Source organism: Neofelis nebulosa, chromosome 13, assembly GCF_028018385.1.
Source record: "Neofelis nebulosa isolate mNeoNeb1 chromosome 13, mNeoNeb1.pri, whole genome shotgun sequence".
Classification (NCBI taxonomy): domain Eukaryota; kingdom Metazoa; phylum Chordata; class Mammalia; order Carnivora; family Felidae; genus Neofelis; species Neofelis nebulosa.
Genome location: NC_080794.1, coordinates 78234465 through 78260626, shown reverse-complemented (window position 1 = coordinate 78260626; position 26162 = coordinate 78234465). Strand labels below are relative to the sequence as shown.

At 44.8% G+C, this 26162-nt stretch overlaps 2 protein-coding genes across 8 annotated transcripts in view; one reads left to right on the top strand and one right to left on the bottom strand.

Annotated features, from left to right (window-relative positions):
- Window positions 1-16972, top strand: part of SHTN1 (shootin 1) — a 103191-nt gene extending 86219 nt beyond the window's left edge. For 2 of the 3 annotated variants that reach the window (XM_058697889.1, XM_058697888.1), the window contains one exon: window positions 15194-16972. In XM_058697889.1, coding sequence (XP_058553872.1) covers window positions 15194-15416 — 223 coding nt within the window. In that variant the 3' untranslated portion in view covers window positions 15417-16972. The remainder of the gene's footprint in view (window positions 1-15193) is intronic. The other variant, XM_058697890.1, reaches the window with a different exon arrangement.
- A 2617-nt stretch (window positions 16973-19589) lies between these two features.
- The window catches only part of ENO4 (enolase 4), a 29536-nt gene continuing 22963 nt past the window's right edge, over window positions 19590-26162 (bottom strand). For all 5 annotated transcript variants that reach the window (XM_058697894.1, XM_058697895.1, XM_058697893.1 and 2 more), the window contains 4 exons: window positions 25963-26158; window positions 23425-23492; window positions 22784-22901; window positions 19590-20292 (listed from right to left, as the gene is read on the bottom strand). In XM_058697894.1, coding sequence (XP_058553877.1) covers window positions 20162-20292; window positions 22784-22901; window positions 23425-23492; window positions 25963-26158 — 513 coding nt within the window. In that variant the 3' untranslated portion in view covers window positions 19590-20161. The remainder of the gene's footprint in view (window positions 20293-22783; window positions 22902-23424; window positions 23493-25962; window positions 26159-26162) is intronic.

The window sequence follows — 26162 nt, the reverse complement described above, 5'->3', positions numbered from 1 at the left end:
GGCAACCCGGTTCTTCTTCTGCACAGAGAGTTGACGAATTATTCGGTGTCCCAAGGAGCTTAAATCATTCTTCCAGGATGAAATGCTTGGATCATCCCTCTTAATGATTTCTGAGCCGTCGAGGAAGATGCTAGATCTTCCAGGAGGTGGTAGATATCCTCTTCACGTGTACTTTGAAGGGGACATTTTTAGAACCTTATTTTCTGGTCCTCAGTCAACGGTGTGCCTTAAATATGGTTCCCTCTCGAGAGTGAAGAGATCCTATGTAAAGAGTGATCTCTGCAGACTTGCTCTGAAAGTGGCACCCTGCCAAAGAGTAAATCCTGCTGTTCAGTGTGCTGCGGACGGATCCGGCGGAGGGGCCGTGTGTCTTACAGCAAAGGCAAGCTCTTCTCGGAATTCCTCTAGTTTTGCTGTAGTTCTCTTGCCAGACGGTCAGCTGGTTTGCCACTTGAAGAAAAGGAAGAGGTGAGACAGATCAGGTCAGCCGAATATTGTAATCGTGGTTAATGGAAACCTCGGATTTCCTGTCCCATCAGGAGAGAAAGAACCCTTTTCCGTAGCTGTACCTGTCCTGGTGTAAAAGGCGAAGCCTGGACAAACGAAGTGGAAATTCAATTTAGGTCTATTTTTGCCAACTGGTATTTTCTTCCACTCTTGTGTTGCTCTCGCCGGGCACGATTAACTTTTTCCCCCCCTCTTTTGGAATGAATGGACTTCTTTGCCGATTTACAGTTTTATCTCATTTCATTGTGTTTAATTAAAAGCACACTTTCTCCTGCGGTCATGTGTTTCCTTTCTTTTGACTGGGGTCATTTGAACTCTTCCAGCAAAAAGATGATCTATATTCATTCTTCATCTTTCCTATTAAATTTGTTCAACACCTGATTTGACATCAACAGTCTGGCTGCATTTGAACCAATATCCAGACACAAAAGCAATTTGGCCGAGACAGGTTGGTTGCTGAGATGTGCTTCAGCGTGCGCGTATAGATTTGTTTTTTCCCTTTACCATTTTATACAGATAATCTTAATCAGAAAATCCTGCAACTCCTTCCTCCTTTTGTCTGTCTTTTATTCTCCAAAAGTAAGTGGAAATTACATTTCCAAGAAAGGAGATGAAATAATTGCAGGCCCAAGGTCTGCAAAATGTGTGTTGAATTGACAGTGAAAAGGATCCGTGTGTTGACAGACACAGTTGTTAGATGCCATAAAGGCCTAAGTGAAGCTCAATTTATTTCAATGACTGCTTAAGAGACACATTTCAATTTAATTTAGCTACTTAAAGCACTAATACAAATACTCTGTGCGGCTGTATTAACTTTTAAACTTTGTAACCTAATGCTTGATTATTCAGTTCTTGACATTCTTTAGCTGAAATAACTAATGCGATGTATTTTCATATTGATAGTCATTTAGCAAGGAAGAGCGCCTTTCTGAAAAATCTGTGTCTCGAGTATAATTAGGCTATCCAAATGAATCTGACGATTTTGCGCATGTACATGGTAATTATTCACTTCGCAGACAGGCACACTTCATTTATGTTTAAACCTAGGTCTGTTTGTTTTTTTTTTTTAAATGAGCGAAAGAAGTTTAACTTAATGTAGTTGCGTGTAAGCTTTAAAAGCAAAAGCTCATGTGATTTATCAGGATTCCCGGAAACTGGTCTGGCTGCCAGGAATGAGAAGGGTTATTTTCTGTCTGGCTTCGACTAATAAGTTTGCTCTGTTATCCCAACCATAAGGTAGAGGTAACCACATTGTCTCATCTCATTGACCCACATTGTCAAAGCACCTGAAAATCGGATCAGCAATCCAAAAGTGAAATCCAAAACTGTCTCGTCTCTAATAATTGCATTTTTATTTTGATCCGTGGCCAAACTACCGTGGTGTTTCAGCCTAATGGCCTTTTCTATTCTTGATGGGGAATCAAGGTCAAGGGAGGAAAACAATCACACTATCCTCTGATACATACGTTTTCTCTTTCGCTCTCACCCCTACACACACACCCGGTCCCTCCCACCCTGACCGCCCCCCCCCCCCCCCGCCCTCCCTCTCCTTTGACCTCTCTGGCTGGGTATCTCTTCCCCCTAGCCCTTTGCTTTTGCTGTCCCCTCTGCCCTACGTGTCCTGCCCCCATGGCTACCTGCCATGCTGTCTCATCTCCATCATTTCTTTGCCCTAATGTCATCTTTTCAATAAGGCCTACCCTGACTGCCCCGTTCAAAACTGTACCTCCTGTTCCTCTAAACTCTGATTCCCCTCACCATACTCCATTCTTCCCCTGCTAGAATGTCAGCTCTGTGAGGGTAGGAGTTTTTTGGTTTTGTTTTTTTGGTTTTTGTTTGTTTGTTTGTTTGTTTGTTTGGTCTGTCCACTGGTATATCTCAAACACCTGGGAGAATTCTGGAAATTCTGTATATACGTGTTGGACAAATGAACAAATGAGTCCATTTTTAGTATTGCTAGAGCAGCAGAATATCAATTAATTAGGATACTCCCTTAACCAGCAACCCCCTCTTACTCAGCAGCCCCACAAACACACAGGCTAAATATGAGAGATTTTTGTTTCTCTATGGTTGACTTCTTGTCTTTTTTAACATTTTTTTTAAGTGCTCAGGGGTCATTTCCAGTCAGCTCAATTTTGTATAACTTCTGCATCTTTGTACCTACATAAGATCAAGTTAGCAGAGACAAGAGCATGCCCAGTTATAAAAGAAAGATTCAGCTGTGCTCACTTCTGTGGCCTAAGGTGGACAGGAAGGATTGAAAACCTACTAAGAAGGGTTTTAGAAGAATAGAAACAAAGGTGTCTTCTGTGTAAGATCCTCACTTGATCAGAAAATTGTAACACCAAGCTATTCCTGGAAAGTTTTTTTTTTCTTTCAATAAATTCCGAAAATCAACATATATGTGTATTCCAAATAATTGAGTAACTCCAGTCCGGTAAATTATAGTGCCAGAAATATATGGATTTATTTCCTAGGGCCTTATGGGATGGGATGGCAAGGGATAGCTTTAATACTTAATTGCAAGGATTCATTAAAATTAACATTCTTGTCACCAGCCTAAGCAGAGCAAGGGTTTTTTATTATTTTTAAGAAAAAAGAAGAAAAAGAAAGGAAAAGATAATCAAGACTTAGAGAAGCCTGATTATTTCTATTTTAATAATAGCTTTAGAAATATTTGTGTCCTGTTAATTATTTCTAATAAGTATATACTATCCGGTAATAATATCTTGAATCTAATAGCAAATTTGAATTTCATTAATTCTGATTCTTTAAAAAAAATTTGTTTAATGTTTATTTTTGAGAGAGAGAGAGAGAGTGCAAGTGGGGAAGGAGCAGAGAGAGAGGGGGACACAGAATCCGAAACAGGCTCCAGGTTCTGAGCTGTCAGCACAGAGCCCGACGCGGGGCTCGAACCCACGAACGGTGAGGTCACGACCTGAGCTGAAGTCGGACGCTTAACCGACTGAGCCACCCAGGCGCCCCAATTCTGATTACTTCTAATTCAGGCAGGAATAATAATAATAATCCCCCTTTATGCAATGAGGGGTAAAGAGGGGCCAAGCAAAATAAATAAATAAGGAACGCATACATGCATAAATACACAACCAGCCAACAAACCTGATTTTTGCTTTCATGCTCTTTTCTTTTGGCAGAGTAATCTGACCATGTTAAAAGTACAGTAAGACTCATTGATTCAAGCTGATCTATGGGTGGGGTGGTCAATACAAGACAGGGAAAATTCCAAATTATAGATTTTTTTTCAAATTTTTTTTTTTAACGTTTATTTATTTTTGAGACAGGGAGAGACAGAGCATGAATGGGGGAGGGTCACAGAGAGAAGGAGACACAGAATCGGAAGCAGGCTCCAGGCTCTGAGCCATCAGCCCAGAGCCCGACGCGGGGCTCGAACCCACGGAGCGCGAGATCATGACCCGAGCCGAAGTCGGACGCTCAACCGACTGAGCCACCCAGGCACCCCACCAAATTACAGATTTTTTTCAAAGGCACCTGTTTCATTACTTTCAGGCAGCTACAATACGCGGCCAGGGGCTGAGTGTTTCACAGGGTCAGAGAGATGATGGTTTGCATTTTCGCCTGGAGAAGCCTCGAGACTGGGGAGGGCGTAGCAGGGAAGCGCGGTGCGGTCGGTTTTCTAAGCCTGTGCCTTCCCACGCGTGCGCCGGGTGGCGAGGAGCGTCAGTTCGTTGCCGGAGCCGGAGCTCGACTGGGTTTGCCATTTGCGGTCTTTAGGACCTTACACAAGATACTCAGCCCGTGATCCTGTTTCCGCACGTGTAGAGTGAGGGTAACAACACCCACCTTGTAGGGTTGTCATGTGACTTGCGCGATATACGAAAAACATCTCCGTGAATTCTTTTCTTACGTTAAAATTGTAATGTTGGACCATTGCTGCAGAATCACGGGCCAGAGTTGAGTTCAGAGCTTAGATACCGGACCACCTGCGTTATTGACTGGGCCAGGTTTCCTCGGGAAGGTCACGCAGCCTGTTTTGTTTTCTTTCTGTTGTGTGTTTTCTCATCTAAGATTGAGACAAGTAGAGTAGGCCCTCTCCAGAGCTCCCCAAAAGCTCTAGCTTTCCTAAGTCCTCACAGGTGTGGTTGCTTAGCAAAGATGTTCACAGTTAAGATAAGGAACAAGAGGGAAGCATGTATTTTCTGCCTGCAACGTGTCCCTCAGTATAGATTTATGGTAAAACCTACAAACCCAGGATTGTAAAATAATTTTTAAACTACCTTACCAGAATTTACAAATCCAAGTCTAAATGATAGTTATCCTTCAGAGAAGTACTCTTGGGGATCAGCATACTCACTTGAACCCTATGGCTGTTGTTCCAGATGCTTTCAGACCTGCCTGGGTTAGAGATACATGATCACACAGGAGATAAATTGGATAGCTGGTCCTAAAAGAGAATTAGTGCTAGCATTTCACGTGGGCAAGGACTATTTTAATCTCCATTGTATGGTCAGTGTCTGTTTCGAAATGACTCTGGCTTTTGAAGCTGGATTCATTTTTTGAAATAGTCATCAGTTTGCCACAATTGCAGATGTATATATACGTATATATATTTTTAATTTTTTTAAATGTTTATTCATTTCTGAGAGACAGAGAGAGACAGAGCGTGAGCGGGGGAGGAGCAGAGAGAGAGGGAGACACAGAATCCGAAGCAGGCTCCAGGCTCCAAGCTGTCAGCACAGAGCCCGACGCGGGGCTCGAACTCACGGACTGTGAGATCATGACCCGAGCCAAAGTCAGACCTGAGCTTAACCGACTGAGCCCTCCCCAGGCACCCTGCACAGGTATACATTTTTAATGTGACACAGCGTACCTGGATATGGGTGAAGTCGTCTTCCATTTTAATCCTGTGTGAAGGCCCTGAAACACGTTAGCTCCATTATCAAAGAAAGCAGGAGTCTAATGCTCTTGATGCGGGTGAGGTAAGTCGGGAAAACATTTTGGGGGTAAAAGCCTACAACATTCCACTGTATATTTTTTTCTCTTTTTTTTAGTTAATATTTGTTATTCTTCATAACATGTATTCTATGTTAATACATATATTCACATTATAATAATATCTGTCCAAGAGGAGAAGTACTTTAATTGCTACAGGCAGGATATATATGTTGATTACAGATGAGGCGATGGGTCATGGCCCCCGGTTCCACTTTGGAGGTTCTGGACTTAGGAATTTTGCTTCCGTGAGGTTTTGCTGTGATTACTTGTATTTCACTGACTATTAAGCCATATACTTCCATGTGTTTTTTAAATTCTTCCAAATGTACAGATTGGACCTATCTCCATTTTACAGATGACAAAACTGAGGCTCGGTGAGGCAAACACTTAGCCCCAAATTCTGTTCCTAATCGAGAGTCGGGTCAGATTTCATTTGAACCTGTTTCGTATCCGACTCCAGAGCCCGTGCTTTTGAACTATAGCCTACTGTGTTGAGTGTATGACGAGCTTGAAGAATGGAGGGAAGAAAATGACTATAAGATTGTGTTCTATCGGAAGCAGTGATTCTGCAGTTAAATCACCCCATTGACCCGGTGACACTCCCATCCTGCCACTTTGACCCTACACACTCCTAGGTAGTTCGTCTCTTTCCCGACCCCTTCCTAAGGCTAACCTAATCAATTACAGTACCTCTTCCCAGGGGAAGAAAGTGTTAGCCAGTAAAATAATTCTGAAAAAGGGAGCCAAGCCGAATAAGCACAGAGACTTAAAGAGTAGTTAAAAAGAAAGCCTTTTAATGTTTTTTGTGTCAAATGTCCAGTAAAGAGGCAAGCTTCACAAATTTTGCAAAGTACCATATCACAAAACCAGCCCAAGCTGCTTTAGTTTTTGGCATCAGTTTCATTTATACTTTTTTTTAAATTATTTTTTGACATTTTCAGACATTTTGAGGAATAGTTTATTCCCAGGGAGTCAAAAATCTTGAAAGTAATCTGACTCTAATCATTGGTTTAGAAAGGTGTTTTACTAAATGATAATATGGTGATACAAAGATGAATCACTATGAATCCAGTTGTTTCAAAAACATACATTCTATAGCCCAAAATAAATTTAATTCAGTTTATGCTGTACCTTTTTGAGACACCTCCATCTTTGGTCAATAACTGGTTAGCTCCTTTGAGTTTGTGCTGAAGTGTCCATTGGACATCGTGCCTTTAGGACATCTCTCTTGTAAAGAGAGGCAGGACAAGTGGGCCTTCAGTAGGGACAAAGAGCTGGGCAGAGCTTAGAAAAGAGTTTTGCATCACAGCCAGGCAGAGGCCCAACACGAGATCTTGTGTTCTTGCCATCTTGTTTCTCTCTGTCTCTGGAGAGTCTCGTCTACTGGTGGTCCTGCTCATCTGTACTGAGCTTTTATTCATCCGTGTTCACTTTTCCTAGTAATCACTTTCAGGAAGGTGAATGTCCTGACAGTTCCAACCAAGCAAGGCGGTCAACCTCAAAGATGCGATCTCATCTCATGTAGTTACTTCTACAAAACCTCGTTTCAAAGGGGAGAACCCATGTGAAAGTGAACTCAGGTTCCATTGTGATTCGTGTGCTTCGCAGCGATTTCATAGCTGGGTCTTCATCTCTCGGCCCTCATTCTCAAAGATCCTGTGAAAACCACAATCGCCAGAGACTCTTCCAGTTAAAGCCTCTCACACTCATCATGCTTCTTTTCAAACCCCAATCTCCCCCAAAGGTCCAAGCTTTATCAAGCTCTTCTACTTTCCAACCACCAGACAAGGCCGCTAGCTTGCCTTTTTTGTTTGGGAGGTCAAAACAGGCCACGCTGTGCCCTACACGAATTTCAAAAACAAAAACCCGTGGGGCGGTGACCGGAGTTCAATTTCAGCAGAAAAATGTCCGTTGCCAATGAAACCATTTTTATTGTAATTTGCATTTAATTTCTAGATCTGCAGTGTCTCTAAATACATGTGTCTTTTGTCCCCACACAGATTTATTTTTGTAAGAGTTCATCTTGTTTGAGCCATTAACTAAATAGCAAAGGGTAGATGATAAAAGATAAAATTTTAGATGTCTCTTGGTTAGTGCGATCAAACATTTCCATGAAAGAAAAAAAATCTAATTGCCTTTCAGGTTTTACATTAAAAGTAAAATTGATTTTATCATCATTTGACCTCTAGCTGGTCTCTTCAGTTTTATGTCATTATTTCCAGTGTAAAACTAATGTAGAAAAATGAAGTTGAAAGACGCTGCCCTTTTTGGATTGGAGCTGGAAAATCTGAGCTTCTGAAATCTGTTACCAAATAGAAATTGAGACTCTTCCTTTTAGGGAACCTTGCATAAAGCTCTTGTCTCAAATATTGATCTCAGCTGGAAATTCATTCGGCAGGTCACATAACTATTCCTTGAGGGAGGCTTGGGTCAACATTTTGTTCAAATGGAAAATAGAGAAGTTCTTCCAGACCCTGTGGCGGGAAAGGGTGGGTTTTCTTCCTGTCCCTTCACCCTTCGCCATCATTGCCTCCTCTCCTTCTTTCCCTTCTTTTGTGTACGTGTGCGTGTGCGTACGTGCGTATGTGTGTGCGCGCCGTGGGGTGGGGTGGGGAGAAGAATGGGGGCCCCTTCTTCGTACTTAGTAAACATTCGCTTCTGAGCAGACACCACCGGCCAGCAGAATGAACTGCCTGGAAGTTACTGCTTCATCCGATGCGCTTACACAATGAAAGGATTTGCTGTGCCCTCAACTGTAATCTTAGTGCCGTCGAATTGTGTACTCACGCCGCAGGAAGTGGCTCTGCTCGGCAAGGCACGACTACAAAGGTCCTCCTTGTGTGCCCGTACATGGATAATTAAGTCTCAACAACAAAATTAGCAGAACAACTGGATGTTCTGGAAGTTGGAGATCCCCTCACTTGGCGGTCTTGTCTTCTTTTCCTACCCCCCCCCCCCCCCCCCCCCCGCCCCAAGGAGTTGCCCTGTGGACCGGCCCAGAGGGCCGCCTGTCAGCATTGTCTTACAAGTGCTCTGACTTGCCGTACAGACAACAACTTCTTCCAGGTTAATCGTTCAGGCTGTAATACATCTAGCGTTAAAATTCTGTCCAGTAAAATCTCAGCATGACTCTTAAAATGCCCCTGAGCCCTTCTCAGTTCTCCCAGAGAATTAATTGCCTCCTAACATTTGCCTCCAGTTGCAAACACCTGTGATTTTAAGAGACTTTGCATAAAATGTATCATTTCTGCATAGAGAACCAAATTGCCTTTGGTGCTTTGCAGTTTTGTTTTTTTTTTTTTAAGTATCTTTCAGTAGTCTCTGCAGCCTTTGTGTTTCCTTTTATTTATGGATGGCAGTGGAGGGGGGGGTGGTATTTGATTTCTTCAAATAGAAGTAGCCAGCTAAAAAGTTAAATGCAATTTCAGACCTAAGAATACATTGACTTAACTTCTGAAACCTGATAAACACATTTCCTTTGAAATATACCTTGTCACAGAACTATGAAAAGTAGCACTGTGACTTCCCATCTTAAAAGAGCGTTCAAGGTATATAACTTGGTAAATTTAAGGAAAAGTATTTGAAAAATTAAAAATATTGTTCTGCACCCCTAGAAAAATGCAAGCATTTTATGCAGCTGGCTTTTTTGAGGAGCCAGTGGTATATATGGTGAATTTTATAGAAGACTTTATGTTCCTTAAATAAGATACTTCTTTTAAATAACATTCCCTGTTAATAGCTGGGATCAAAAATGGATTGTTCATGGTGACTTAGAGTTGTGGAAAATTACGAAAAGCTCAAAAAGTAGCCCAAAAGAGTAGCACACGCATTTCAGGATCTTTGCCTGAGCTGAAATCAATGTTGGGTTCATGCTTTCTCAGTGTTGATTTTGCTGGTGAGAATGGCCCAGTTTCCTGAGCCTCCCTGGGCCCAGGACATTTCGGGATCTGTGAATGTCCACGGTCCAGCCCACGTTAGGATTAAAAGAAGCGGGCCAGGACTTCGTAGCGCGCCCCACGGTCTGGGATGGAACCCGAGCCCCCATGTGCCTGTGCTGCCTTTACTCCACTGAAGAAAATACGGCTCCGTGTGGACAAGGACGTCTTTGCCCAGCCAGCCATTGTTACTTTTGCTGTAAGAAGGAATTCTGGTTGATGGTTAGGGCAAATCGGCAATCCAGAAGCTGATGTCAGCTTTTCAAACCCAAGGTGCTGTTTCGTTGTTTATCAATTTTGTTTTCAGAATTTAAAATTATATCTACTTTTGCATCAGGTAGCAGGCGACCCAAATCGAAAAACTATTCTTTGAGCCTAAATGGAGTTTCGAAAAGTACACAAAGCTGAAAGAATTCAGCTTTGTTCTACCTTCATTACATTTGAAAGTGTTCAAACTGGTACTAATGACAGACAGCCTCACCTTCTGTTTGAAACCATTTGGGGAGATTTGGGACAAGCGTGTTAAAATCCCCCAACAAATAGGGTATCTGAGAGAAACACTAAAAACCACCTCTCCTGTAAAGCCGCTCCCGCTCACGGTTGTAGTAACTGTATAAAGGGCTCCAGAAACAAAGTGAGACTTCTTATTTTTACACACGGGAAAATAGAAAGCAGACTTCCTCTTTGGAGTTTTCCCAGGAAACTACTTTATAAAGACAAATTTAAATCTTTCCGTCTTCTGTCCTTGGAGGTGGTAAATACGATTGCAGCTTTATTCATTTTCATTGTAAACGCAGCAGCGTTCAGACCGTCCGGCTGTGCGTCATTTTTTGGACGGCTGCCACGGACTAATGCAGACGTCCCACCGGGAGACCAGAGAAGAACTAGACTTTGATTCACCAGATTGTGTTAAATAGTCCAGCTGTTGCGATTTGAAAGATAGTTACCTCCGAAGTGAAATAGAAATGAACTTGGCATTTATGCCTCCAACCATTTTTATACTGTTTGGCAATCAGCTTTTCAGAGGTAGCATTTTATAAAATAACTCTCACCGCTTAAAAGTTTCATTCACTGTAATGTTCAAAATGTCCCACCTTTATATTATCAGTAAAATTAAGCTTGAGTGATATGCAGAATTTGCATGAAATAAGCATTTCCCCCTTCATTTCGTGAGCTTTGATTGTATTCAATTGAGCTCAGAACCACATCTATTAGGGCTCTTTGGGGCATTAGTTAATTTGAATTGCAGCCGAAATGTTAGCTAGAATGTTGTTGAATATAATTGGAACGTGGAAAGTTGATTTTTGAAAGGAATTTCATTGAATGCAAACAATGATGTGCTTTTTGAAAATTAGAATGCTGTTCCTTTGTCTCTTGTAACACAGTCTGAGAAATCACCGAGTCCCTTTATGGAAGTTCAGTTTTGGCAACGCTGTTTACAGTCGTTCAGGTTTTTGTGGTACCAGTGTGGTTTGGAGTCAGGTCTTTTCCTCTGACTAGCAAGTGGCCCCCACACGCCCGGGCCCCACATTCTGGCTCTCTTGTAGCTGGGGAACAGTAGCTGCTTTCTAAAAGGGCACCCGAGCTGTGTGCACTCCGGCATCGGCTCCGTGGAGCGGCACAGATTGCTACATTGTCTCTGAGCTTTTATTTTGCTTTTCAGTTTTTCTTTTTGTCTTGAAATAGCTCTTGAGCAAACCATCTAAAATGACCCGTGAAAATATTTTGAATGGATCATAAATGACTACCAGTATGTCACGGTAAGAAAAAGAATACTGGCCAGGAAATCCAGATTCTAGGATTTTAATCCTGTGTCTGCTAGTAACAAGTTACGCGCCCTTGAACAAATCATTTAACGCACTATTCTTTGGTGTCCTCGTCAAACAAATGAAAAGGTTGGACTAGTTCACGTCAGCGATGCCTTTCAGCCTGAACGCCACAGGATTTTAGTCTTACTTTATAGCACCCAGAAAATGTAAGTTTTACATTTGGCGATTTTGTAGCACACAGGAGAAAGGCTGCCATACTTTTCATGAGTACTTAGTTTTAATTCCTTTTTTGCGGTCCTTGCCCTTGGATGAAGAATTAAAGCAGACAAAGTGAGCAGAATAATAGTATACTGCAATTCCTATCGGATTGTTGCCTTTGAGCCCTTGAGCCTTTCCCTTCGGGGAGAAGCTTTTTTTTTTTTTTTAACGTTTATTATTTTGAGAGAGCACGCGAGTGTGTGTGCATGTGCCTGTGAGAGGGACAGAGAGAGACAGAGAGAGAACCCCAAGCAGGTTCCACGCCCAACACGGAGCTCCACGTGGAGCTTGAGCTCATGATCGTGAGATCATGACCTGAACCCGAATCCAGAGTCAGAGGCTTAACTGACTGAGCCACCCAGATGCCCCTATCTTAGGGGAGGAGCTTTGACTTGCTGGAACTTGCCATTGTGGCCGCCTAGAGCAAGAGCCTGGTTTCTTGGCACGGTCACTGATGACACTCTGGCCCTTCCCATGATGGGGATGGAGCCACAATGAGGCTGGAGCAGAAGGTCCCTCGTTCCAGAAGGGGTCCTGGGAAGCGCCCCTTGGGAACCTGGAATAGACCTAATGTGTCAAACCCGGAGGAGGTACCAGTCACAAAGGGAAAGGAGGCAAAGGATAGTTTGAAGGGATGGACTCGGAAAGAGGCATCTGAAAACAGGGATTCAGAGAGAAAGAAATCAGTAAACATGCCAAAATTAGCCTGTGGCGTTACTGTCCAGTTTCTGAGAGAAGACACCTTTGGTAAGCGGCATGGCACCGTGGAAGAAGCAGGAAAGGAGAGAAAGCTCCTGGTTCTTGCACTGCCTCTGCTGTTGGCGAACCCTGTGATTGTAGGCCAGGTTCTCTCCTCCAACACTCATTGTTCTCATCTATTAAAGGACCAGTTGGACTCGATGATTGCCTGCCGTAGCCCCTTTTGGCCTCAGCCCATTGGGATTCCAAGTCAGTGGTCATTATCCATGAGAAATCAGTTACTCTGACTCTCAGTGCGTACATTCAGAGAAACTGCCCACGCTGATAACCAACGGAGTTCTCACGTTGTAGCCTAACGGGTGACTTAATAATGAATCAATCTGTAGTTGAGGCACTAAGACAATTCCGGGCCAATTTCATCCCGACCACACAAGGTTTCTGAGTTTTCGATTCAGTCGACATCCCCTTGTTGCTCTTGTGGAAGCCTGAGAGCATTTCCTGGAAGTTTTCACCTCCAGCCGATGCGAGAAGCTTTCTTTAGGGTGTGTTCATCACCCCTTCACCTGCAGACACACACGGGCGTGAAAACATCCACGGTAGTTCTCCGAAAGTGCCGAAGGTCAGTACGGGTTGGCGGAAGCTGCTCACTTAGGAGGAGGCGAAGCTTCACGCCTCGAGCAGACCGGCTGGCTCACGTAGCAGTGGGCTCAGACCCAAGACGGCAGAGCCAGACCGGTGACCGGCCTGCGGACTGTGGTGGCTTTTGGGCCATAACAGCCGAGCCAGGCTGGAGCTTCATTTCCTAGGATTCCCGTGCCCGTTTGTTTCCAGGTTAGCGTGGGCCACAAGACAAATTCGCGTTGAGCTTTAGAAGGCAGAAGTGACACCGGTGTCATTTCTGTTCTGTTTCGAAGGCTCTGAAGGTCCGCGGAGGGCAGACGCCGTGACGGTCCATGCGCAGTGTCCCCTAGTTAGCACGTGGTGGCAGCTGGCCCACGGTTTCCCCAGCGGCCCCCAGCTCCTCCTCCAGCTTTTCCAACTTTTGGACCAGGTCCGTGTGTGGTTCCTGCAGGTCGTCTACGTCGTGGGGTTTGGAGACTGCGAAAGAGACAGAGCTGCGGTTTGTCCTCAGTCTCTTGTCAATTTTCACCCATGTTCCTTTTCAGCTGCCAGAACCGCTGACTTCAGGTCCAGCGTCGGACGCAGAGGCCACAGACTTACCCAGACAGCCTCGCTCTCTCCCTTGCCTGAAGCCTCATTCCAGTCGTGAATCTCGTAGGTCTCGCGCAGTGGTTCCGCTCCCGTGACCGTGCCTAGTGCACACAGTCTTTCAGGCATTGTCTGGGTCAGAGAAGGTCAAACCGGGTACCGCTGGGGGAACTGTATCCCCTGTTGATTCCCGAAGCACAGCAGCAGATGTCCTAAGAGGCGGATCTGTGGTCCAGGTTGATGGAAGGTGTCCTGGCGTTTTCTAATGACAAGGGTGTTGTCAAACTGAGGCCAAAACAAAGGGATCCGTCCTCACCGCGGCGTGGCTTTCCTCTGTCTCCCGGTCATCTCTGTGCGCTCGCCACTGCCACAGAAGACCGAGTCGTGTGTTAGTCACTGTCGATGGTGGCCAAGTCATGCAGTGTAACCGAAAGGCCAGACGGAGCGGTTTTCAAGCATCAGGACACATTTCACAGTACTGGGCAGAAGGCGGGCAGACCGCGGTCGTCGGGTTTCAGGTCGTGGTGCCTGTGGCCGGAGCAGACAGGCTGCCTTTTCTCAGTAGTCAGGCGTTTGTTCTGATGCTTTTTTGCGTGAGAGAGACCTCCAGACCTGGCCACGCCAGAGCGTGGGCTTCTGAGCCTCTCACATCTCGTTAGTATTCACTCGTTTATTCATACCGCCCGTGGGCCCACGCTAGGTGCTGGGTGGAGGTGAGCAAAGCTGAGGGTCCCTGTTTCGTGCACGCCTCCCTCTTACTTGAAGAGACAGACGCATTACACAGCACTCATTGCATCGTGACTGTGGTGAGTCCCACCGGCGAGGAGTCGTAGGGGGTAAGGGAGTGTCTGGATGGCTCCGGGGCTCAGGGAGTCCTAGTGGCACCAACTCCCGTGAAGGGCTGGTCGAGCAGTGGACTCACCAGAGGCGGGACAGGGGTGTGCTGGTTCGAGCTTCACATCGTAGCCTTTGCCACGGAGGCCAGTGAAGTCTGAAGAGCCCCTGTCCCGCCTTCCTGACATGTGGCAGGAAAAGACACAGAGGACGTCCCTGCACAAGGAGATTGTCACTCACGCAGCTTGAGAAGCAGTAGCTTCGTGCCTTAGAGTAGAAGGGAAGAGAGGAAGCTTCTGTGGGGAAAGATGCGACCTCTGAAATTCATTAAGAAATTTTGCCAGAAACAGGATTCTCCTTTAGGGAAAAAGTTGATGGTCACTTAGCATTTTAGCTTATTCTCTGGATTCTTCCACCGGCCCTTGTTCCTCCCTCGCCCCTCTCCAGGTCTCGCCAGATTTCTTCTGGTCACTAATGGCAGCGGCAGGCACGTCTCTCAGCTGCCCATCCGGGATGGGGTTGGCTTCCTTCGCTCAGCGGGGTGGTCTCCTCAGAGCTGATCTGCAGCTAGTTGTTCCCAGGGACAGGATGGGTGGGGTGGGGGGGTGTCACTGGCTCCTTCTGGCTAAGAGAAGGTGGGACAGGAGTCTAGGCTCAGTGGGACGGCCTGCGCCAGGCACCCAAGAGCTTTGCACTTCTTGAGAAGAGTGTGTAATTAAGCAGGTAGGTGAATTTGGCTTTTTAACACTCCCGTAGTTAATTGCTCTGACTTTTTCCGCCTTCTTTCTCCTGGCCTCCTGCTCCTAATATGTCATCTAATAGCTCCTTTTTATTTTAATGGCTGGCACCTCAAAGACCACTTTGTGCATGCTAATTAGACTTAGAGCATTTGGGTTTTTTTTTTTTTTTTTTTTGGTTGGTCTGAATCCAGGAATATGGAAGCCAAATATTTTCTCTCTCTCTGCTTTTTTTGTTTTGTTTTGTTTTGTGTAAATGTTCTTCCTCTAGGCCTCCCAGTAACGCCGGATGCAGGAGCCAGTGCTTTGGCAAAGAGCAACAAGCTGGACCTGTTGTAGTTTTAGATCCTGTTTCCACCCACGAACCCCAAACCAAAGACCAGCTCACCGAAAAAGATTCAACTCCACGCAAGGATGACGAAGGCAAAATGAAACCAGAATACAAAGAAGACAGCATGGAAAAAATGAGAGACACAGACAGCTCTCACTGCTGATGAGAAAGCCGACTCGTGTACCAGCCCTTTTCGCCGAGTAGTGATCAGTTCCGGCGTATTGGCAAGGGGGCTGCCGATATTCTGTTCTTGTCACTGGACTCACGGTACAGGTTCTATTCTGGTGTCACTTTTGTAAGTAATTTACCTATAAACATAAGTAAGTTGTTTAGCAAAATACACATCCTATGTAGGTTTTATTTTTCTGTATAGGGATAAGCTGTTTTGTTTTTGTTTTTCCAATTAGTGTATTAAGTGTGACTTCTTCTAGAAGGTTACAAAAAATTCAGACGTTTGTCTTTTTAGCTAACGTGCAAACCATTGAACAAACGTAATACTGAAAGTTCGCGGCTCTATGGATAAATGGAGAAACAGAACTGACCAACTGAAGAGGATTTGAAAAGTCCCCAAAGAAGCTTCTGTTTGGGGTCTGATCTTCTTTTGATAGAGAAACTGCAGTAGCATGGAAATTGTTAGGCACGTGGCATACAGATCACTTTCTAGCCTATCCCGAGGTAAAGCATAAAATTCAGGAGCTGCAGGTGCCAAGCCAGTACTCCCATAGTCCGTGCTCCTTGCACACACTGTCAGCTATGGAACAGAAAATCCGTGTGTATTTTCACCGTGTTCAGGGCCTCCCAAGGACGTCGGTGGGAATGCTCTGGTGGCCTGAATGAAGAATGGAGGGGAAAGTCTCAGCCTTGGATTTAATAGAGTATTATCTTGGTAAACAGTGTGCTCCATGCTAGGAGTTAACTGTTTTCTCACGTACGAACGTGGCACCAGTGCCGTGGTTTATCGCGATTCTTATGTACAGTCAAGATAAGTGACAAGCACACTATTTTCCTCCTTCACTGCTGTTCCACATTATGCAGGTTTGTTGTATGTGTGTGCGTGTTTTTTTAAAGAAATTAAGTGGTAGTTAGTCTCTAAAAATACAATGTTTCAGTCTACCACGGTGAATAAATAGAAATGTAATCAGGGATTTTTAAAAAAAAAAAAACTTATACAGCTTTTCAAAGTTGATTGTTTCAAAATTGGTGTTTATTTAAAATAAGTGGTAAGGTACTTGAATGCATTTTTTATGACAATGATTCAGTAATGGTAATTTTACTATTAAAGAACGTGAAAGGTTTAGTTTTGTTAGCGCGGCTCAGCATGTAGCTGTCAGGTGTTTCTCACCTAAGGGCAGAAGAAAATGATAGTAATAATTGCAGTAGTTGTATTTTATTTTTGCACGTGTGCTAAGCATAGGCTTGAAGAGGTGGGTAGGCAGGTAAATAAATGTACTTCCTGAATTTGGGGATAATTCTCCTTCTGTAGGTTTGTTATGCTTGACTGTTTCCATGTTCTTCCAGTGATGATTTTCCAGTTACTTATTGGTTTACTCACGGGGAATTAAAATGTAATGTTTTTCGGCTATAACGTTCCTAACTGAATACTATTCTGTATGATCCACTGACTACAAACTGCGTTAACACTTACACAAGTTCTGTTATGCTGTGATTTGAAGTCTCCTCATCACACTTATTAAAAAGCACTGACAGTTTCCCATTAAAGGTCAGTTGTGGTTATTGAGATTTTGGGGTTAGGTCCCCAAACTTGTCATTCTTGAGCAAGAAAATTGCAGACACGTTGGATGACTTCAGCGATTTTTAATCGTCCGCAAAATGGTTTCTTTGAGGAATTTTGCTCCGTGCTTCTTCGTGCTCTCCTTCCTGTACCTGTCATGAGGCTGCCGGCATGTGTTTCACACACATTTAGGAACATAAAGACACGTACACTTGTCATTCCCTAGTCATCACACACATCAAGGGGGTGATGCACTTACGCAACCCCCCTCATTTCCAGGGTAGGAAGATAACCTGTTTGGTGAGATGTGCTCCCCGGGCCAGACATCGATTAGCAACCGGGCTTTGCAAGTGTTCTTGTCTTGTCCGAGCCACTTTCTTTCCTTCATCGCGATCACAAAGCGTTGAAAGTTAATTTGATCTCGAGGAGTTTGATGTAGGATTTAACTCCTCTTGTTCTGCCTCCAGGATTGCCCCTTTTGCATCAGTTGTGAGGAGGTTCGTCCCTGCTGGGGTGCCGTTGTCAACAAGCTGTTAGTCCAGGACAGGAGGACACAGGAAGACTGGGGTTTGTGTCTTCAAGGTCATTCTTAGCCATTTGCACACACCCGCAAATTAACAGATGATCTTTGTACCATTTTAAAGTTGGAAGGGACTGCCAACTTTAAAGTTTTGTTTTCTCTAAAAAATGATTTCTTCTTCTGTTTTGGAACAGGAACTATGTCTCACCTGCTACAGTTTTGGACTAGTACTGGTGCGTTTTTATTGCCCGCGTGAGGCAAAGGGATAGACATACTTTGTGCTCTTGCTATTAAAGAAGGTGTCTCCCTTCTTTCCCCAAAGAAGAAGAATGTAGTTAAAATTCTAACACCCTCTTGTGCCTGGGCTGGTCTCAAAGTCCTCGGCACCGTGGTCTCAGCAGCCGGGCGGTCCCGTGGAAACACTGACTGGCAGGACCCCGCAGGGCTGTACCCCGCCAGCCTTGTTTTGCCCGAGCGAGAAGGACGGGTGACGTGGCTCGGGCTACTCACCAGGAATTCCTCTTTCCTCGGCCTCTTTGTTAACACACAATAACATGTTTGTTGGAAAAATGGAGTAGGACAGGTAAACACGATCGTCCATTCTCTTTCTAGGCCATCTTTAGATTGTACATCAGGTAAATGATGGTCTGTGTCACAGAACCCTGGGTGATTTTCCCACGTGTGTTTAATGACTTCTATCCTGGAACACCTTCAGCGTATGTGGCAGTAAGTTGTGGAGGCGGGGCAACCGTCCATCACCATCCGGGAGCTGAGAACGATCCTCAAGCAGCCCTCGTTGAAAGGATTGGATCGGTTTGGAAGTTTCTTCCTGGCACTAACATTCCCCAACCCCATTCATTCACAATGGACGCGGGACTGGTCTCTTGGACCTCTTTTATAAATAATAACTTCTACAGCGTGTATAGTGTGTGTTTTATGTCTACGATATCGTGACGTGTATGTGGGGAGAGAGAGAGAAACTGTAAGTAGAAGCAGTGTTCATTACATGAAGCAATTCGAATGCTCCTCCCCATTGGTGGCCCCGGGCTTCAAGTTGGGAAAAGGTGGACAGGCTGTGCCTGTGTGCAAATGAAAGCACCAACCCGGCGAGGTAATAAATGACCTCTTTGGTTCATTTGATTTAGTTACCGACTTAGTTTACATATTTTTGCTCTGGTTCCATTCATTTAATTATAATTTGTGTTATGGTCCAGGGCAGACTGTCCGGTGATCCCCCGTATTTCAGGTGCGTGTCGCTACGTGCGAAGGCTGTGTCGAACGCCAGTCGTGGGCTGCCTGCCTTTGAAATGAATTTTCCTGGGGCGCCTGGGTGGCTCAGTCGGTGAAGCGGCCGACTTCGGCTCAGGTCACGGTCTCGCGGTCCGTGAGTTCGAGCCCCGCGTCGGGCTCTGTGCCGACGGCTCGGAGCCTGGAGCCTGTTTCCGATTCTGTGTCTCCCTCTCTCTGACCCTCCCCTGTTCATGCTCTGTCTCTCTCTGTCTCAAAAATAAATAAAAACATTAAAAAAAATAAAAATAAATAAATAAAAAAAATGAATTTTCCTGCCAGGTTATTGTACCCCATCACGTGTTGCCGAGCACCGGGACAGGCAGGAGCAACCACAGATCGCGACATGGTTCTCCCACCGCCGCCCCGTGCTCTGAGCGAGCCCGCCGCTGAGCCAATTTTCAGTCGTTGCTTTGAGCGTAAGCCCTTGGCTTTACCATAAGGCCCTTAAGTTTCCCCGCGGGTACTCTTCAAAAGGGAAGCTTCTCAGCGTGCTCAGTAAAAACATACAGAATACGTCGGAAATCTAAACTTCACCAACTCTCCCGCAGGTCGGTGCATAACAATTTTCATAGCTTTAGAGGAAAGCAAATGGTAACTTTTAACAGAAGCTAAATTATATATAAAGCAGTAGGACACTATTAGATCTATAGGTATGTGTTTGAATAAATTTGTTTCTGGTACTTTTCCGCTATAGCCCCGACGCTGGCTTATACGAAGGGCACTTCAGTCAGCCTGTATATCATTTTTAGTCCCTTGCTTGTTAGATGCTGTAGTATAAATAATTGGGCAGTTAGGAACCTTAAGGTTATTTATTCATTTAATGTGTTTTGTTCATTTATACTGATTTCTTTTTCCAAAGAGGATCTCAGGACACACACAAGCATATAAGTAACATAATAAAGACGAAAATTCGGGGGAGGGAATCAGGGAAAAGGGAATTAACGGTAAGGAGGGAAGAGGGAGCTGGGTCACACAGACTGTGGCCTCATACTTGTGCGTGAGGCTGCGGCTACTGCAAAAACGCGTCTGTGCTTTCTCGCACGCAATTAGAATCTGCACTCAGTGAGGAGTCAACAGCAAAAGCGTTGGGCTCTTTTACTGGGTCGTGGCCCCCCACATGGACAGGAGGGCTGGTACACAAACAGAATCCCCACGGAAACGGGTGGCTGGAAGACGCAGTTTACGGGTATGATTTCAGGCCGAAGGGCTATGTACCGATTTTACCAAAGAGTGAAATCCAAAGAGTCAAACGGAGCACGCGAGCTAGGGACGTTTTTGAGCAAACCCAACACAGAGACGCACCTCAGCTGTACGGGTCTCAAGTGGCCATGAGTCGGGGTTGTCCGTGGCCCCATCCAGAAGACGCTCATGCTTTGGCTGATCCCTCCATCACTTCTGTGGGGAAGATGGGCTCCAGGAGCTCAGGCGGCCCCCCAGCCACGGTGGCCTTTTCAGCTTCCTCATGCAAGGAAAAAAATGTGTGTTCCTTGTTGAAACCTATTAAACAACAAGAGCAATAAAGGTTACAGTTAACTCAGTGGTGCCAAGTTGGCTGTTATTTGTTACGTGACGTAAAGGAGGTCATCTTCAGAACTGCCCAGAGGGGTCACGTCACCGTGAGAAAACATCCCGGGACCATTTAAAACCGGGCCCGACTTGGGTTGTATGTTAGCTGTGCGGTATGCTTGTTCAGTTTGTGTGGTACCCTTCCGGAACATTTGGCGTATGGTGGACTTTGGGCAGAAGCTTGGCAGAAAAGGACCAGAGGAAGAAGATGAACTAGAGGAAAGACCAGTCCTCTACATGAATACAAACCATTGTCAGCTAACTGTTCAACATAGACAGTTGCAGACTTCAGTCCAGTCCAGTCCATGCGGGCAGTGACTGTGTTAAGGGTTGAGCTTCTACAGGACTTCCTACTTATTCTCTTAGCGGGGACATTTGTTTTTCCAGTTTTTGGTCATTTATTGACTACTTATCATTTACTGACTACTGTCAATGTGCTGTACTGGCCACAGGCCAATGACAAGAATTCTCATCACAGGCACACCTCAGAGATCCTGCCTGTGTGGTCCTGGACCACCACAAAAAAGCAAGTCGAGTGAGTTTTTTGGTTTTCCAGTGCATATAAAAGTTATGTTTATAACATAGTTGGTTAAGAGTGCAGTAGCATTATGTTTAAAAAAAAATAATGTACGGGGCGCCTGGGGTGGCTCAGTCGGTTGGGTGTCTGACTTCAGCTTAGGTTATGATCTCACGGCTTGTGAGTTCGAGCCCCACATCGGGCTCACTGCTGTCAGCGCAGAAGCCCGCTTCGGATCCTCTGTCGCCCTCTCTCTCTGCACCCCTGACTCAATTCCTTCTCTCAAAAATAAATACACATTAAAAATATGTACATACCTTAATTAAAAATACTATATTGCTAAAAAATGCTCACCATCATCTGAGCTCTCAAAGTCAATCACCGGATCACAGATCATCATAAGAAGTATAATAATGAAAAAGCTTGAAATTTTGCCAGAATTACTAAAACCTGACAGAGATGTGAAGTGAGCAAATGCTGTTGGAAAAATGGTGCGGACAGACTTGCCTGAGGCAGGGTTGCCTCAAACCTTCATTCTGTAAAAAACCGCAGTATCTGAGAAGTGCAGTAAAGCCAAATGCAATAAAATGAGGCATGTCTGTAATCTGCTAATCTGTTCCAGAATGTTTGGTTGGCACTGTCCCTGAGGGAGGAGGGGCTGGGCCGGGCCTCTGGTCACTAGGATCCTTTCTGATGCCCTGAAGCAGCTGTTTCTCTTGTGGGGAGGTCTGGCTGGAAATGTGGTGGGTCATTTTGGAACCTGAGGCTTCTAAGAGGCAGGATGACATAAAATAACCAGGTAGGAATAATCATATATAGGAGCAGTATGATTTTGCCTATCTGGAAAAACCAACCCGATATTACACATCCAACAACACACATTAATGTCTGATTGCCCTTACACTCCTCAGGGTCTCTCCATTATGTTTTTAAAAAAATTTTTTTTAATGTTTTATTTATTTTTGAGAGAGAGACAGAGACAGAGCATGAGCAGGGGAGGGTCAGAGAGAGAGGGAGACACAGAATCCGAAGCAGGCTCCAGGCTCTGAGCTGTCAGCACACAGCCCGACGCGGGGCTCGAACTCACGGACCGTGAGAGCATGACCTGAGCCAAAGTTGGACGCTTAATCGACTGAGCCACCCAGGCGCCCCATGTTTTTATTTTCTATGAAGCTTAGGGTGTGTTTCAAGGTCATTATGTATGTTAAACATAGCAAATTTATCATTATGGTTTCCATCGCTGTCTCTGTTGTTTGAATTACAAAGACGATAACGTGGTCTCTTTAAATATGTCTGTATGCTATGTGCCTACTTCTGGCCATCCCAGTAACATGAAGGGTAAAAATGGTATCTGGGGTGTTTTCTCTCCAAGTAGCCAGTACTTACAAGGTGCTCCTATCCAAGCAAATCTGCAGAGGTGTTTACCTCATAAAAAAGAAATAATTTACCTCATAAATTCCCTCGGTTCTCTTGAGACCGTAGCCTTTCCAACGTATGACAAACTTAACATGCTGTCTACTCGTCTGAAGTAAAAGGAGTTGTTTCTAAGACTCATCAGGAAAACATCTGCCTTTAACTTTCAGGGGCTGTGCAGCCAGACCTTAACCATAATTTGGAGCATAACAAAAGGTAGGCTTGGAGATTCCAATCAATTAATTCTATTGAAAAGCACCATGCAGCTTATTCATGGAGAGGAAGGGCGAGAGTTTTAAACATTCAGGTAAATAGATAATCCATTAAGAAAACAATGCACATTGTGGTAAATGCCACCCCAGTGTTGTCAGCACTTAGTTATAGTCTTTGGATTCCCCTGCCCTCCTGCTGAGGGCCTCCCATTCCCCCTTTTCCAATCTTTGTTCTCTTATTCATGGCGAAGTGAAAACAAAGCAAGAAAGCAGCACGTACCCAGTGCTCCCTTCTGGACAAGTTCTTCCTCTATAGTAAAAAGGCGGTTGTACTTAATCACCCGTTCGCCTCGAGAAAGACCTCCCAACTTGATAAACCGGACACCGAGTCCAATGGCCTAAGGGGGTGGGGGACAAAATTTATTTTAAACGAGAAGTCACGTGTTGCTAAAATACGAACCGTTCTTTAGGGAGAAAGGGAGCGGACACCGCGTGCTGTTCTGGTTTTCCTCACAACTCAGTATTTTATCTTTATGTAGGTAACACGGCCTGCTTACAAAGGGACAGCGGCAAAAGGTAAAGAGCGTGACTAAACATCAGATGCTTTACTAGTCATGTGAGCGTGCTGATTTTATCTAAGAACATTCTGGCCTTTCCCACTTCATTTTAGGCGGTAAGATTGCAAGGGCACACCCCAGCCATTTTAGTGTGCTCATCATTTTCCCAGGACTTCAATTTTTCTTCTTTTTAAAAGTTCAAAGATTAGCTCTTTACAAAAGGCAGCTGTCTGGGAGGAAGCAAGTCTCTTTCATAAAAGGTTACATGACTTTCTCCGCCAAATGCTGCATTTCTCTGAAATACCAATTCGAGATAAAAGCAGTGTTTTGGCAATTCTGCAATTGACCAGCTTTTAGCACTTACCAAATCGACAAGGCTGTCATCAGAAGACTCTCCTTCTGCACTTCCAAAGACAGCGATGTGCTTCTTACCTGTAAGCAGAGGAATTCTTTTCAGGTTCAGATGGTATAGAAACAATAAGTGTGTGTATATATATACATACATATATACATATACATATATGTGTATATGTATGTGTGTATATATATATATATATATATATATATATATACACATGCATACATGCCTCTGGAACCAAAATTTAAAATTTGCTAGAGATTTGGGGCACCTGGGTGGCTCAGTCAGTTAAGCGTCTGACTTCGGCTCAGGTCATGATCTCGGGGTTAGTGAGTTCAAGCCCCACATCAGGCTCTGTGCTGACAGCTCAGAGTCTGGAGCCTGCTTCGGATGCTTTGTCTCCCTTTCTCTCTGTTCCTCCCTCTCTGTCACTCAAAAATAAAGATTTTTCAAAAAATTGCTAGAGATTTCAAACTTTCCTGTGAAGAGTCAATGATTTGACCAGCAGAGAATTCTGATCTAAGCATTGTATTTTTATTACCCTGGTTGTTTTTTGTTTTTTGTTTTTTTGAGAAAGAGAATGCACACGTAGGGGGGAGGGGCAAAGGGAGAAGAGAGAGGGACAGAAGGAGCCCAATGTTGGGCTTGATCTCAGGTGAAATCATGACCTGAGCTGAAATCCAGAGTGACACGCTTATTACTGAGCCACCCAGGTGCCACTTGTTACCCTAGTTTTATCTGTTTATGCCTTTCCGGTATCTTGGATGCTAAATACTACATGAATGCCACCTGTCAACAAATCTAAGCTACCATAAGTTGTAGGACCTTTATGACCGCTAAAGGGGAGAAATGCTCAAATTAGATTGACACGTTTCTAAGACCACAACTGTAGGACACGATTCCATCTTGTCCATGTTCAGTGTAGAAAAGTGTGCATCTCTGAGACAAAATCTACAGGAAGTAAAAGGGCATCATTTGGGGAGATGATATGCCTCGTTGGATTCCACAGTTTATCATGTAGAATATTATTCAAAGGAACCTGTCGTTCTGAATGTTTACTTATGAGACGAACAGTGTCGCTGGTGCTTAATCAGTCATTTGAGGATCTCAGAACCCCTTGAAATTTGCCAGTCTACAAAGAGCCAGGATTCTTCCTCCAGAGACAGTGTTTGTGCTTTAGAGGCAGGAGCTAGAGTAGCAATCTGAAGTGATTGCCTGCTGAGAGGGAGGCCCTGGAGGAAAGGCCAGGGCTGGGGCCTCCCATCCACCTCCTACAGGACAGCCCTGCCTGGGCCCTCGACTGGGCCCTCTGCAGGACAGGGACTACGCACATTCCATTCCCTCCTCTGGCACCAGCCCAGGACCCTGGCTGCCAAGTCTGGCCCTGAGTCCTGCTCCAGCCTTCTGCCTAGTTCCTGAGACCCACTCGTGTTTCAGGCACTGTGTGTAAGTGAACGAGGCTCCTGTGAACTCACGGGAGTTTACAGTCTAATGGAGGCTACTAGACATTAAATAACTGAACAAGTAACTGTGGCCAGTAGGATATCGAGAAAGCATAGGAGGCTATGAGAAAGGTTCAGAGCAACCAGGTAGGGGCGAGGAAGCCCGGAAAGGTACATACATCTGAAAAGGTTTCCTTTAAGGAAAGGAGACCTAAAGGATTAGGAGTTGTTAGCTGAGTAAATGATACAGGGCAAAGCATTCTAACCTGAAGGAACAGCATGTTCAAAGCCCTCAAGTTGGTAAAGAGTTTGAAACTTGTGAGGAATTGAAAACATCAGTGTGGGGGCACCTGGGTGGCTTAGTCAGTAAGCATCCAGCTCTTGATTTTGGCTCAGGTCACGATCTCACAGTTGTGAGATCGAGCCCCGCTTTGGGGTCCTTGCTGGGCACGAAGCCTGCTTAAGATTCTCTCTCCCTCTTCCTCGCCCTTGCTCGCACACAAGCACCCACTCTCTCTCTCTCTCTCTCTCTCTCAAAAATAAAAAAATCAGGGGCGCCTGGGTGGCGCAGTCGGTTAAGCGTCCGACTTCAGCCAGGTCACGATCTCGCGGTCCGTGAGTTCGAGCCCCGCGTCAGGCTCTGGGCTGATGGCTCGGAGCCTGGAGCCTGTTTCCGATTCTGTGTCTCCCTCTCTCTCTGCCCCTTCCCCGTTCATGCTCTGTCTCTCTCTGTCCCAAAAATAAGTAAAAAACGTTGAAAAAAAAATAAATAAATAAAATAAAAAAATCAGCATGGACAAGTGGGATGACTGTAGTGCGGTATGAAGCTGATAAGGCATTGTCCTCAGCCACCCCTGTGTGGTAGCCCTCGATAAGGGGTCAACCTTCTGGACTGGGGCTGTTGTCGGAACACTGAAGTGACTCAGTAAGCTAGCTGCATTTCGTCTTCCAGCATCAAAGCTCTCGCAGATGGTTGGAAATTTGTTTTCCTTCCAAGATGAATGCCATGCTTTTTATTAACTGATAAACTGTGTTATTTTTGGCTCCTTTTACAACCAAGTTAAGTTCATTATGAGCCTGTTAGATCTATATTTTTACTCACTGTCAAGAAGATTGGTTATTTGCACCAAGTCAGACATCGTAGTTTGATTGGTGTGTTTGATGATCAGCCCGCTGGATTTGGGGATGCTGATGTTACCATTCTCTAGAAGTTTAGAAATGCTTTTGGATGTAGTTCCTGCAATTATGTAACATCTGGAACCAAGAGCATTATAGATGCTGTCCCACTGTTCAGAGTCCTAG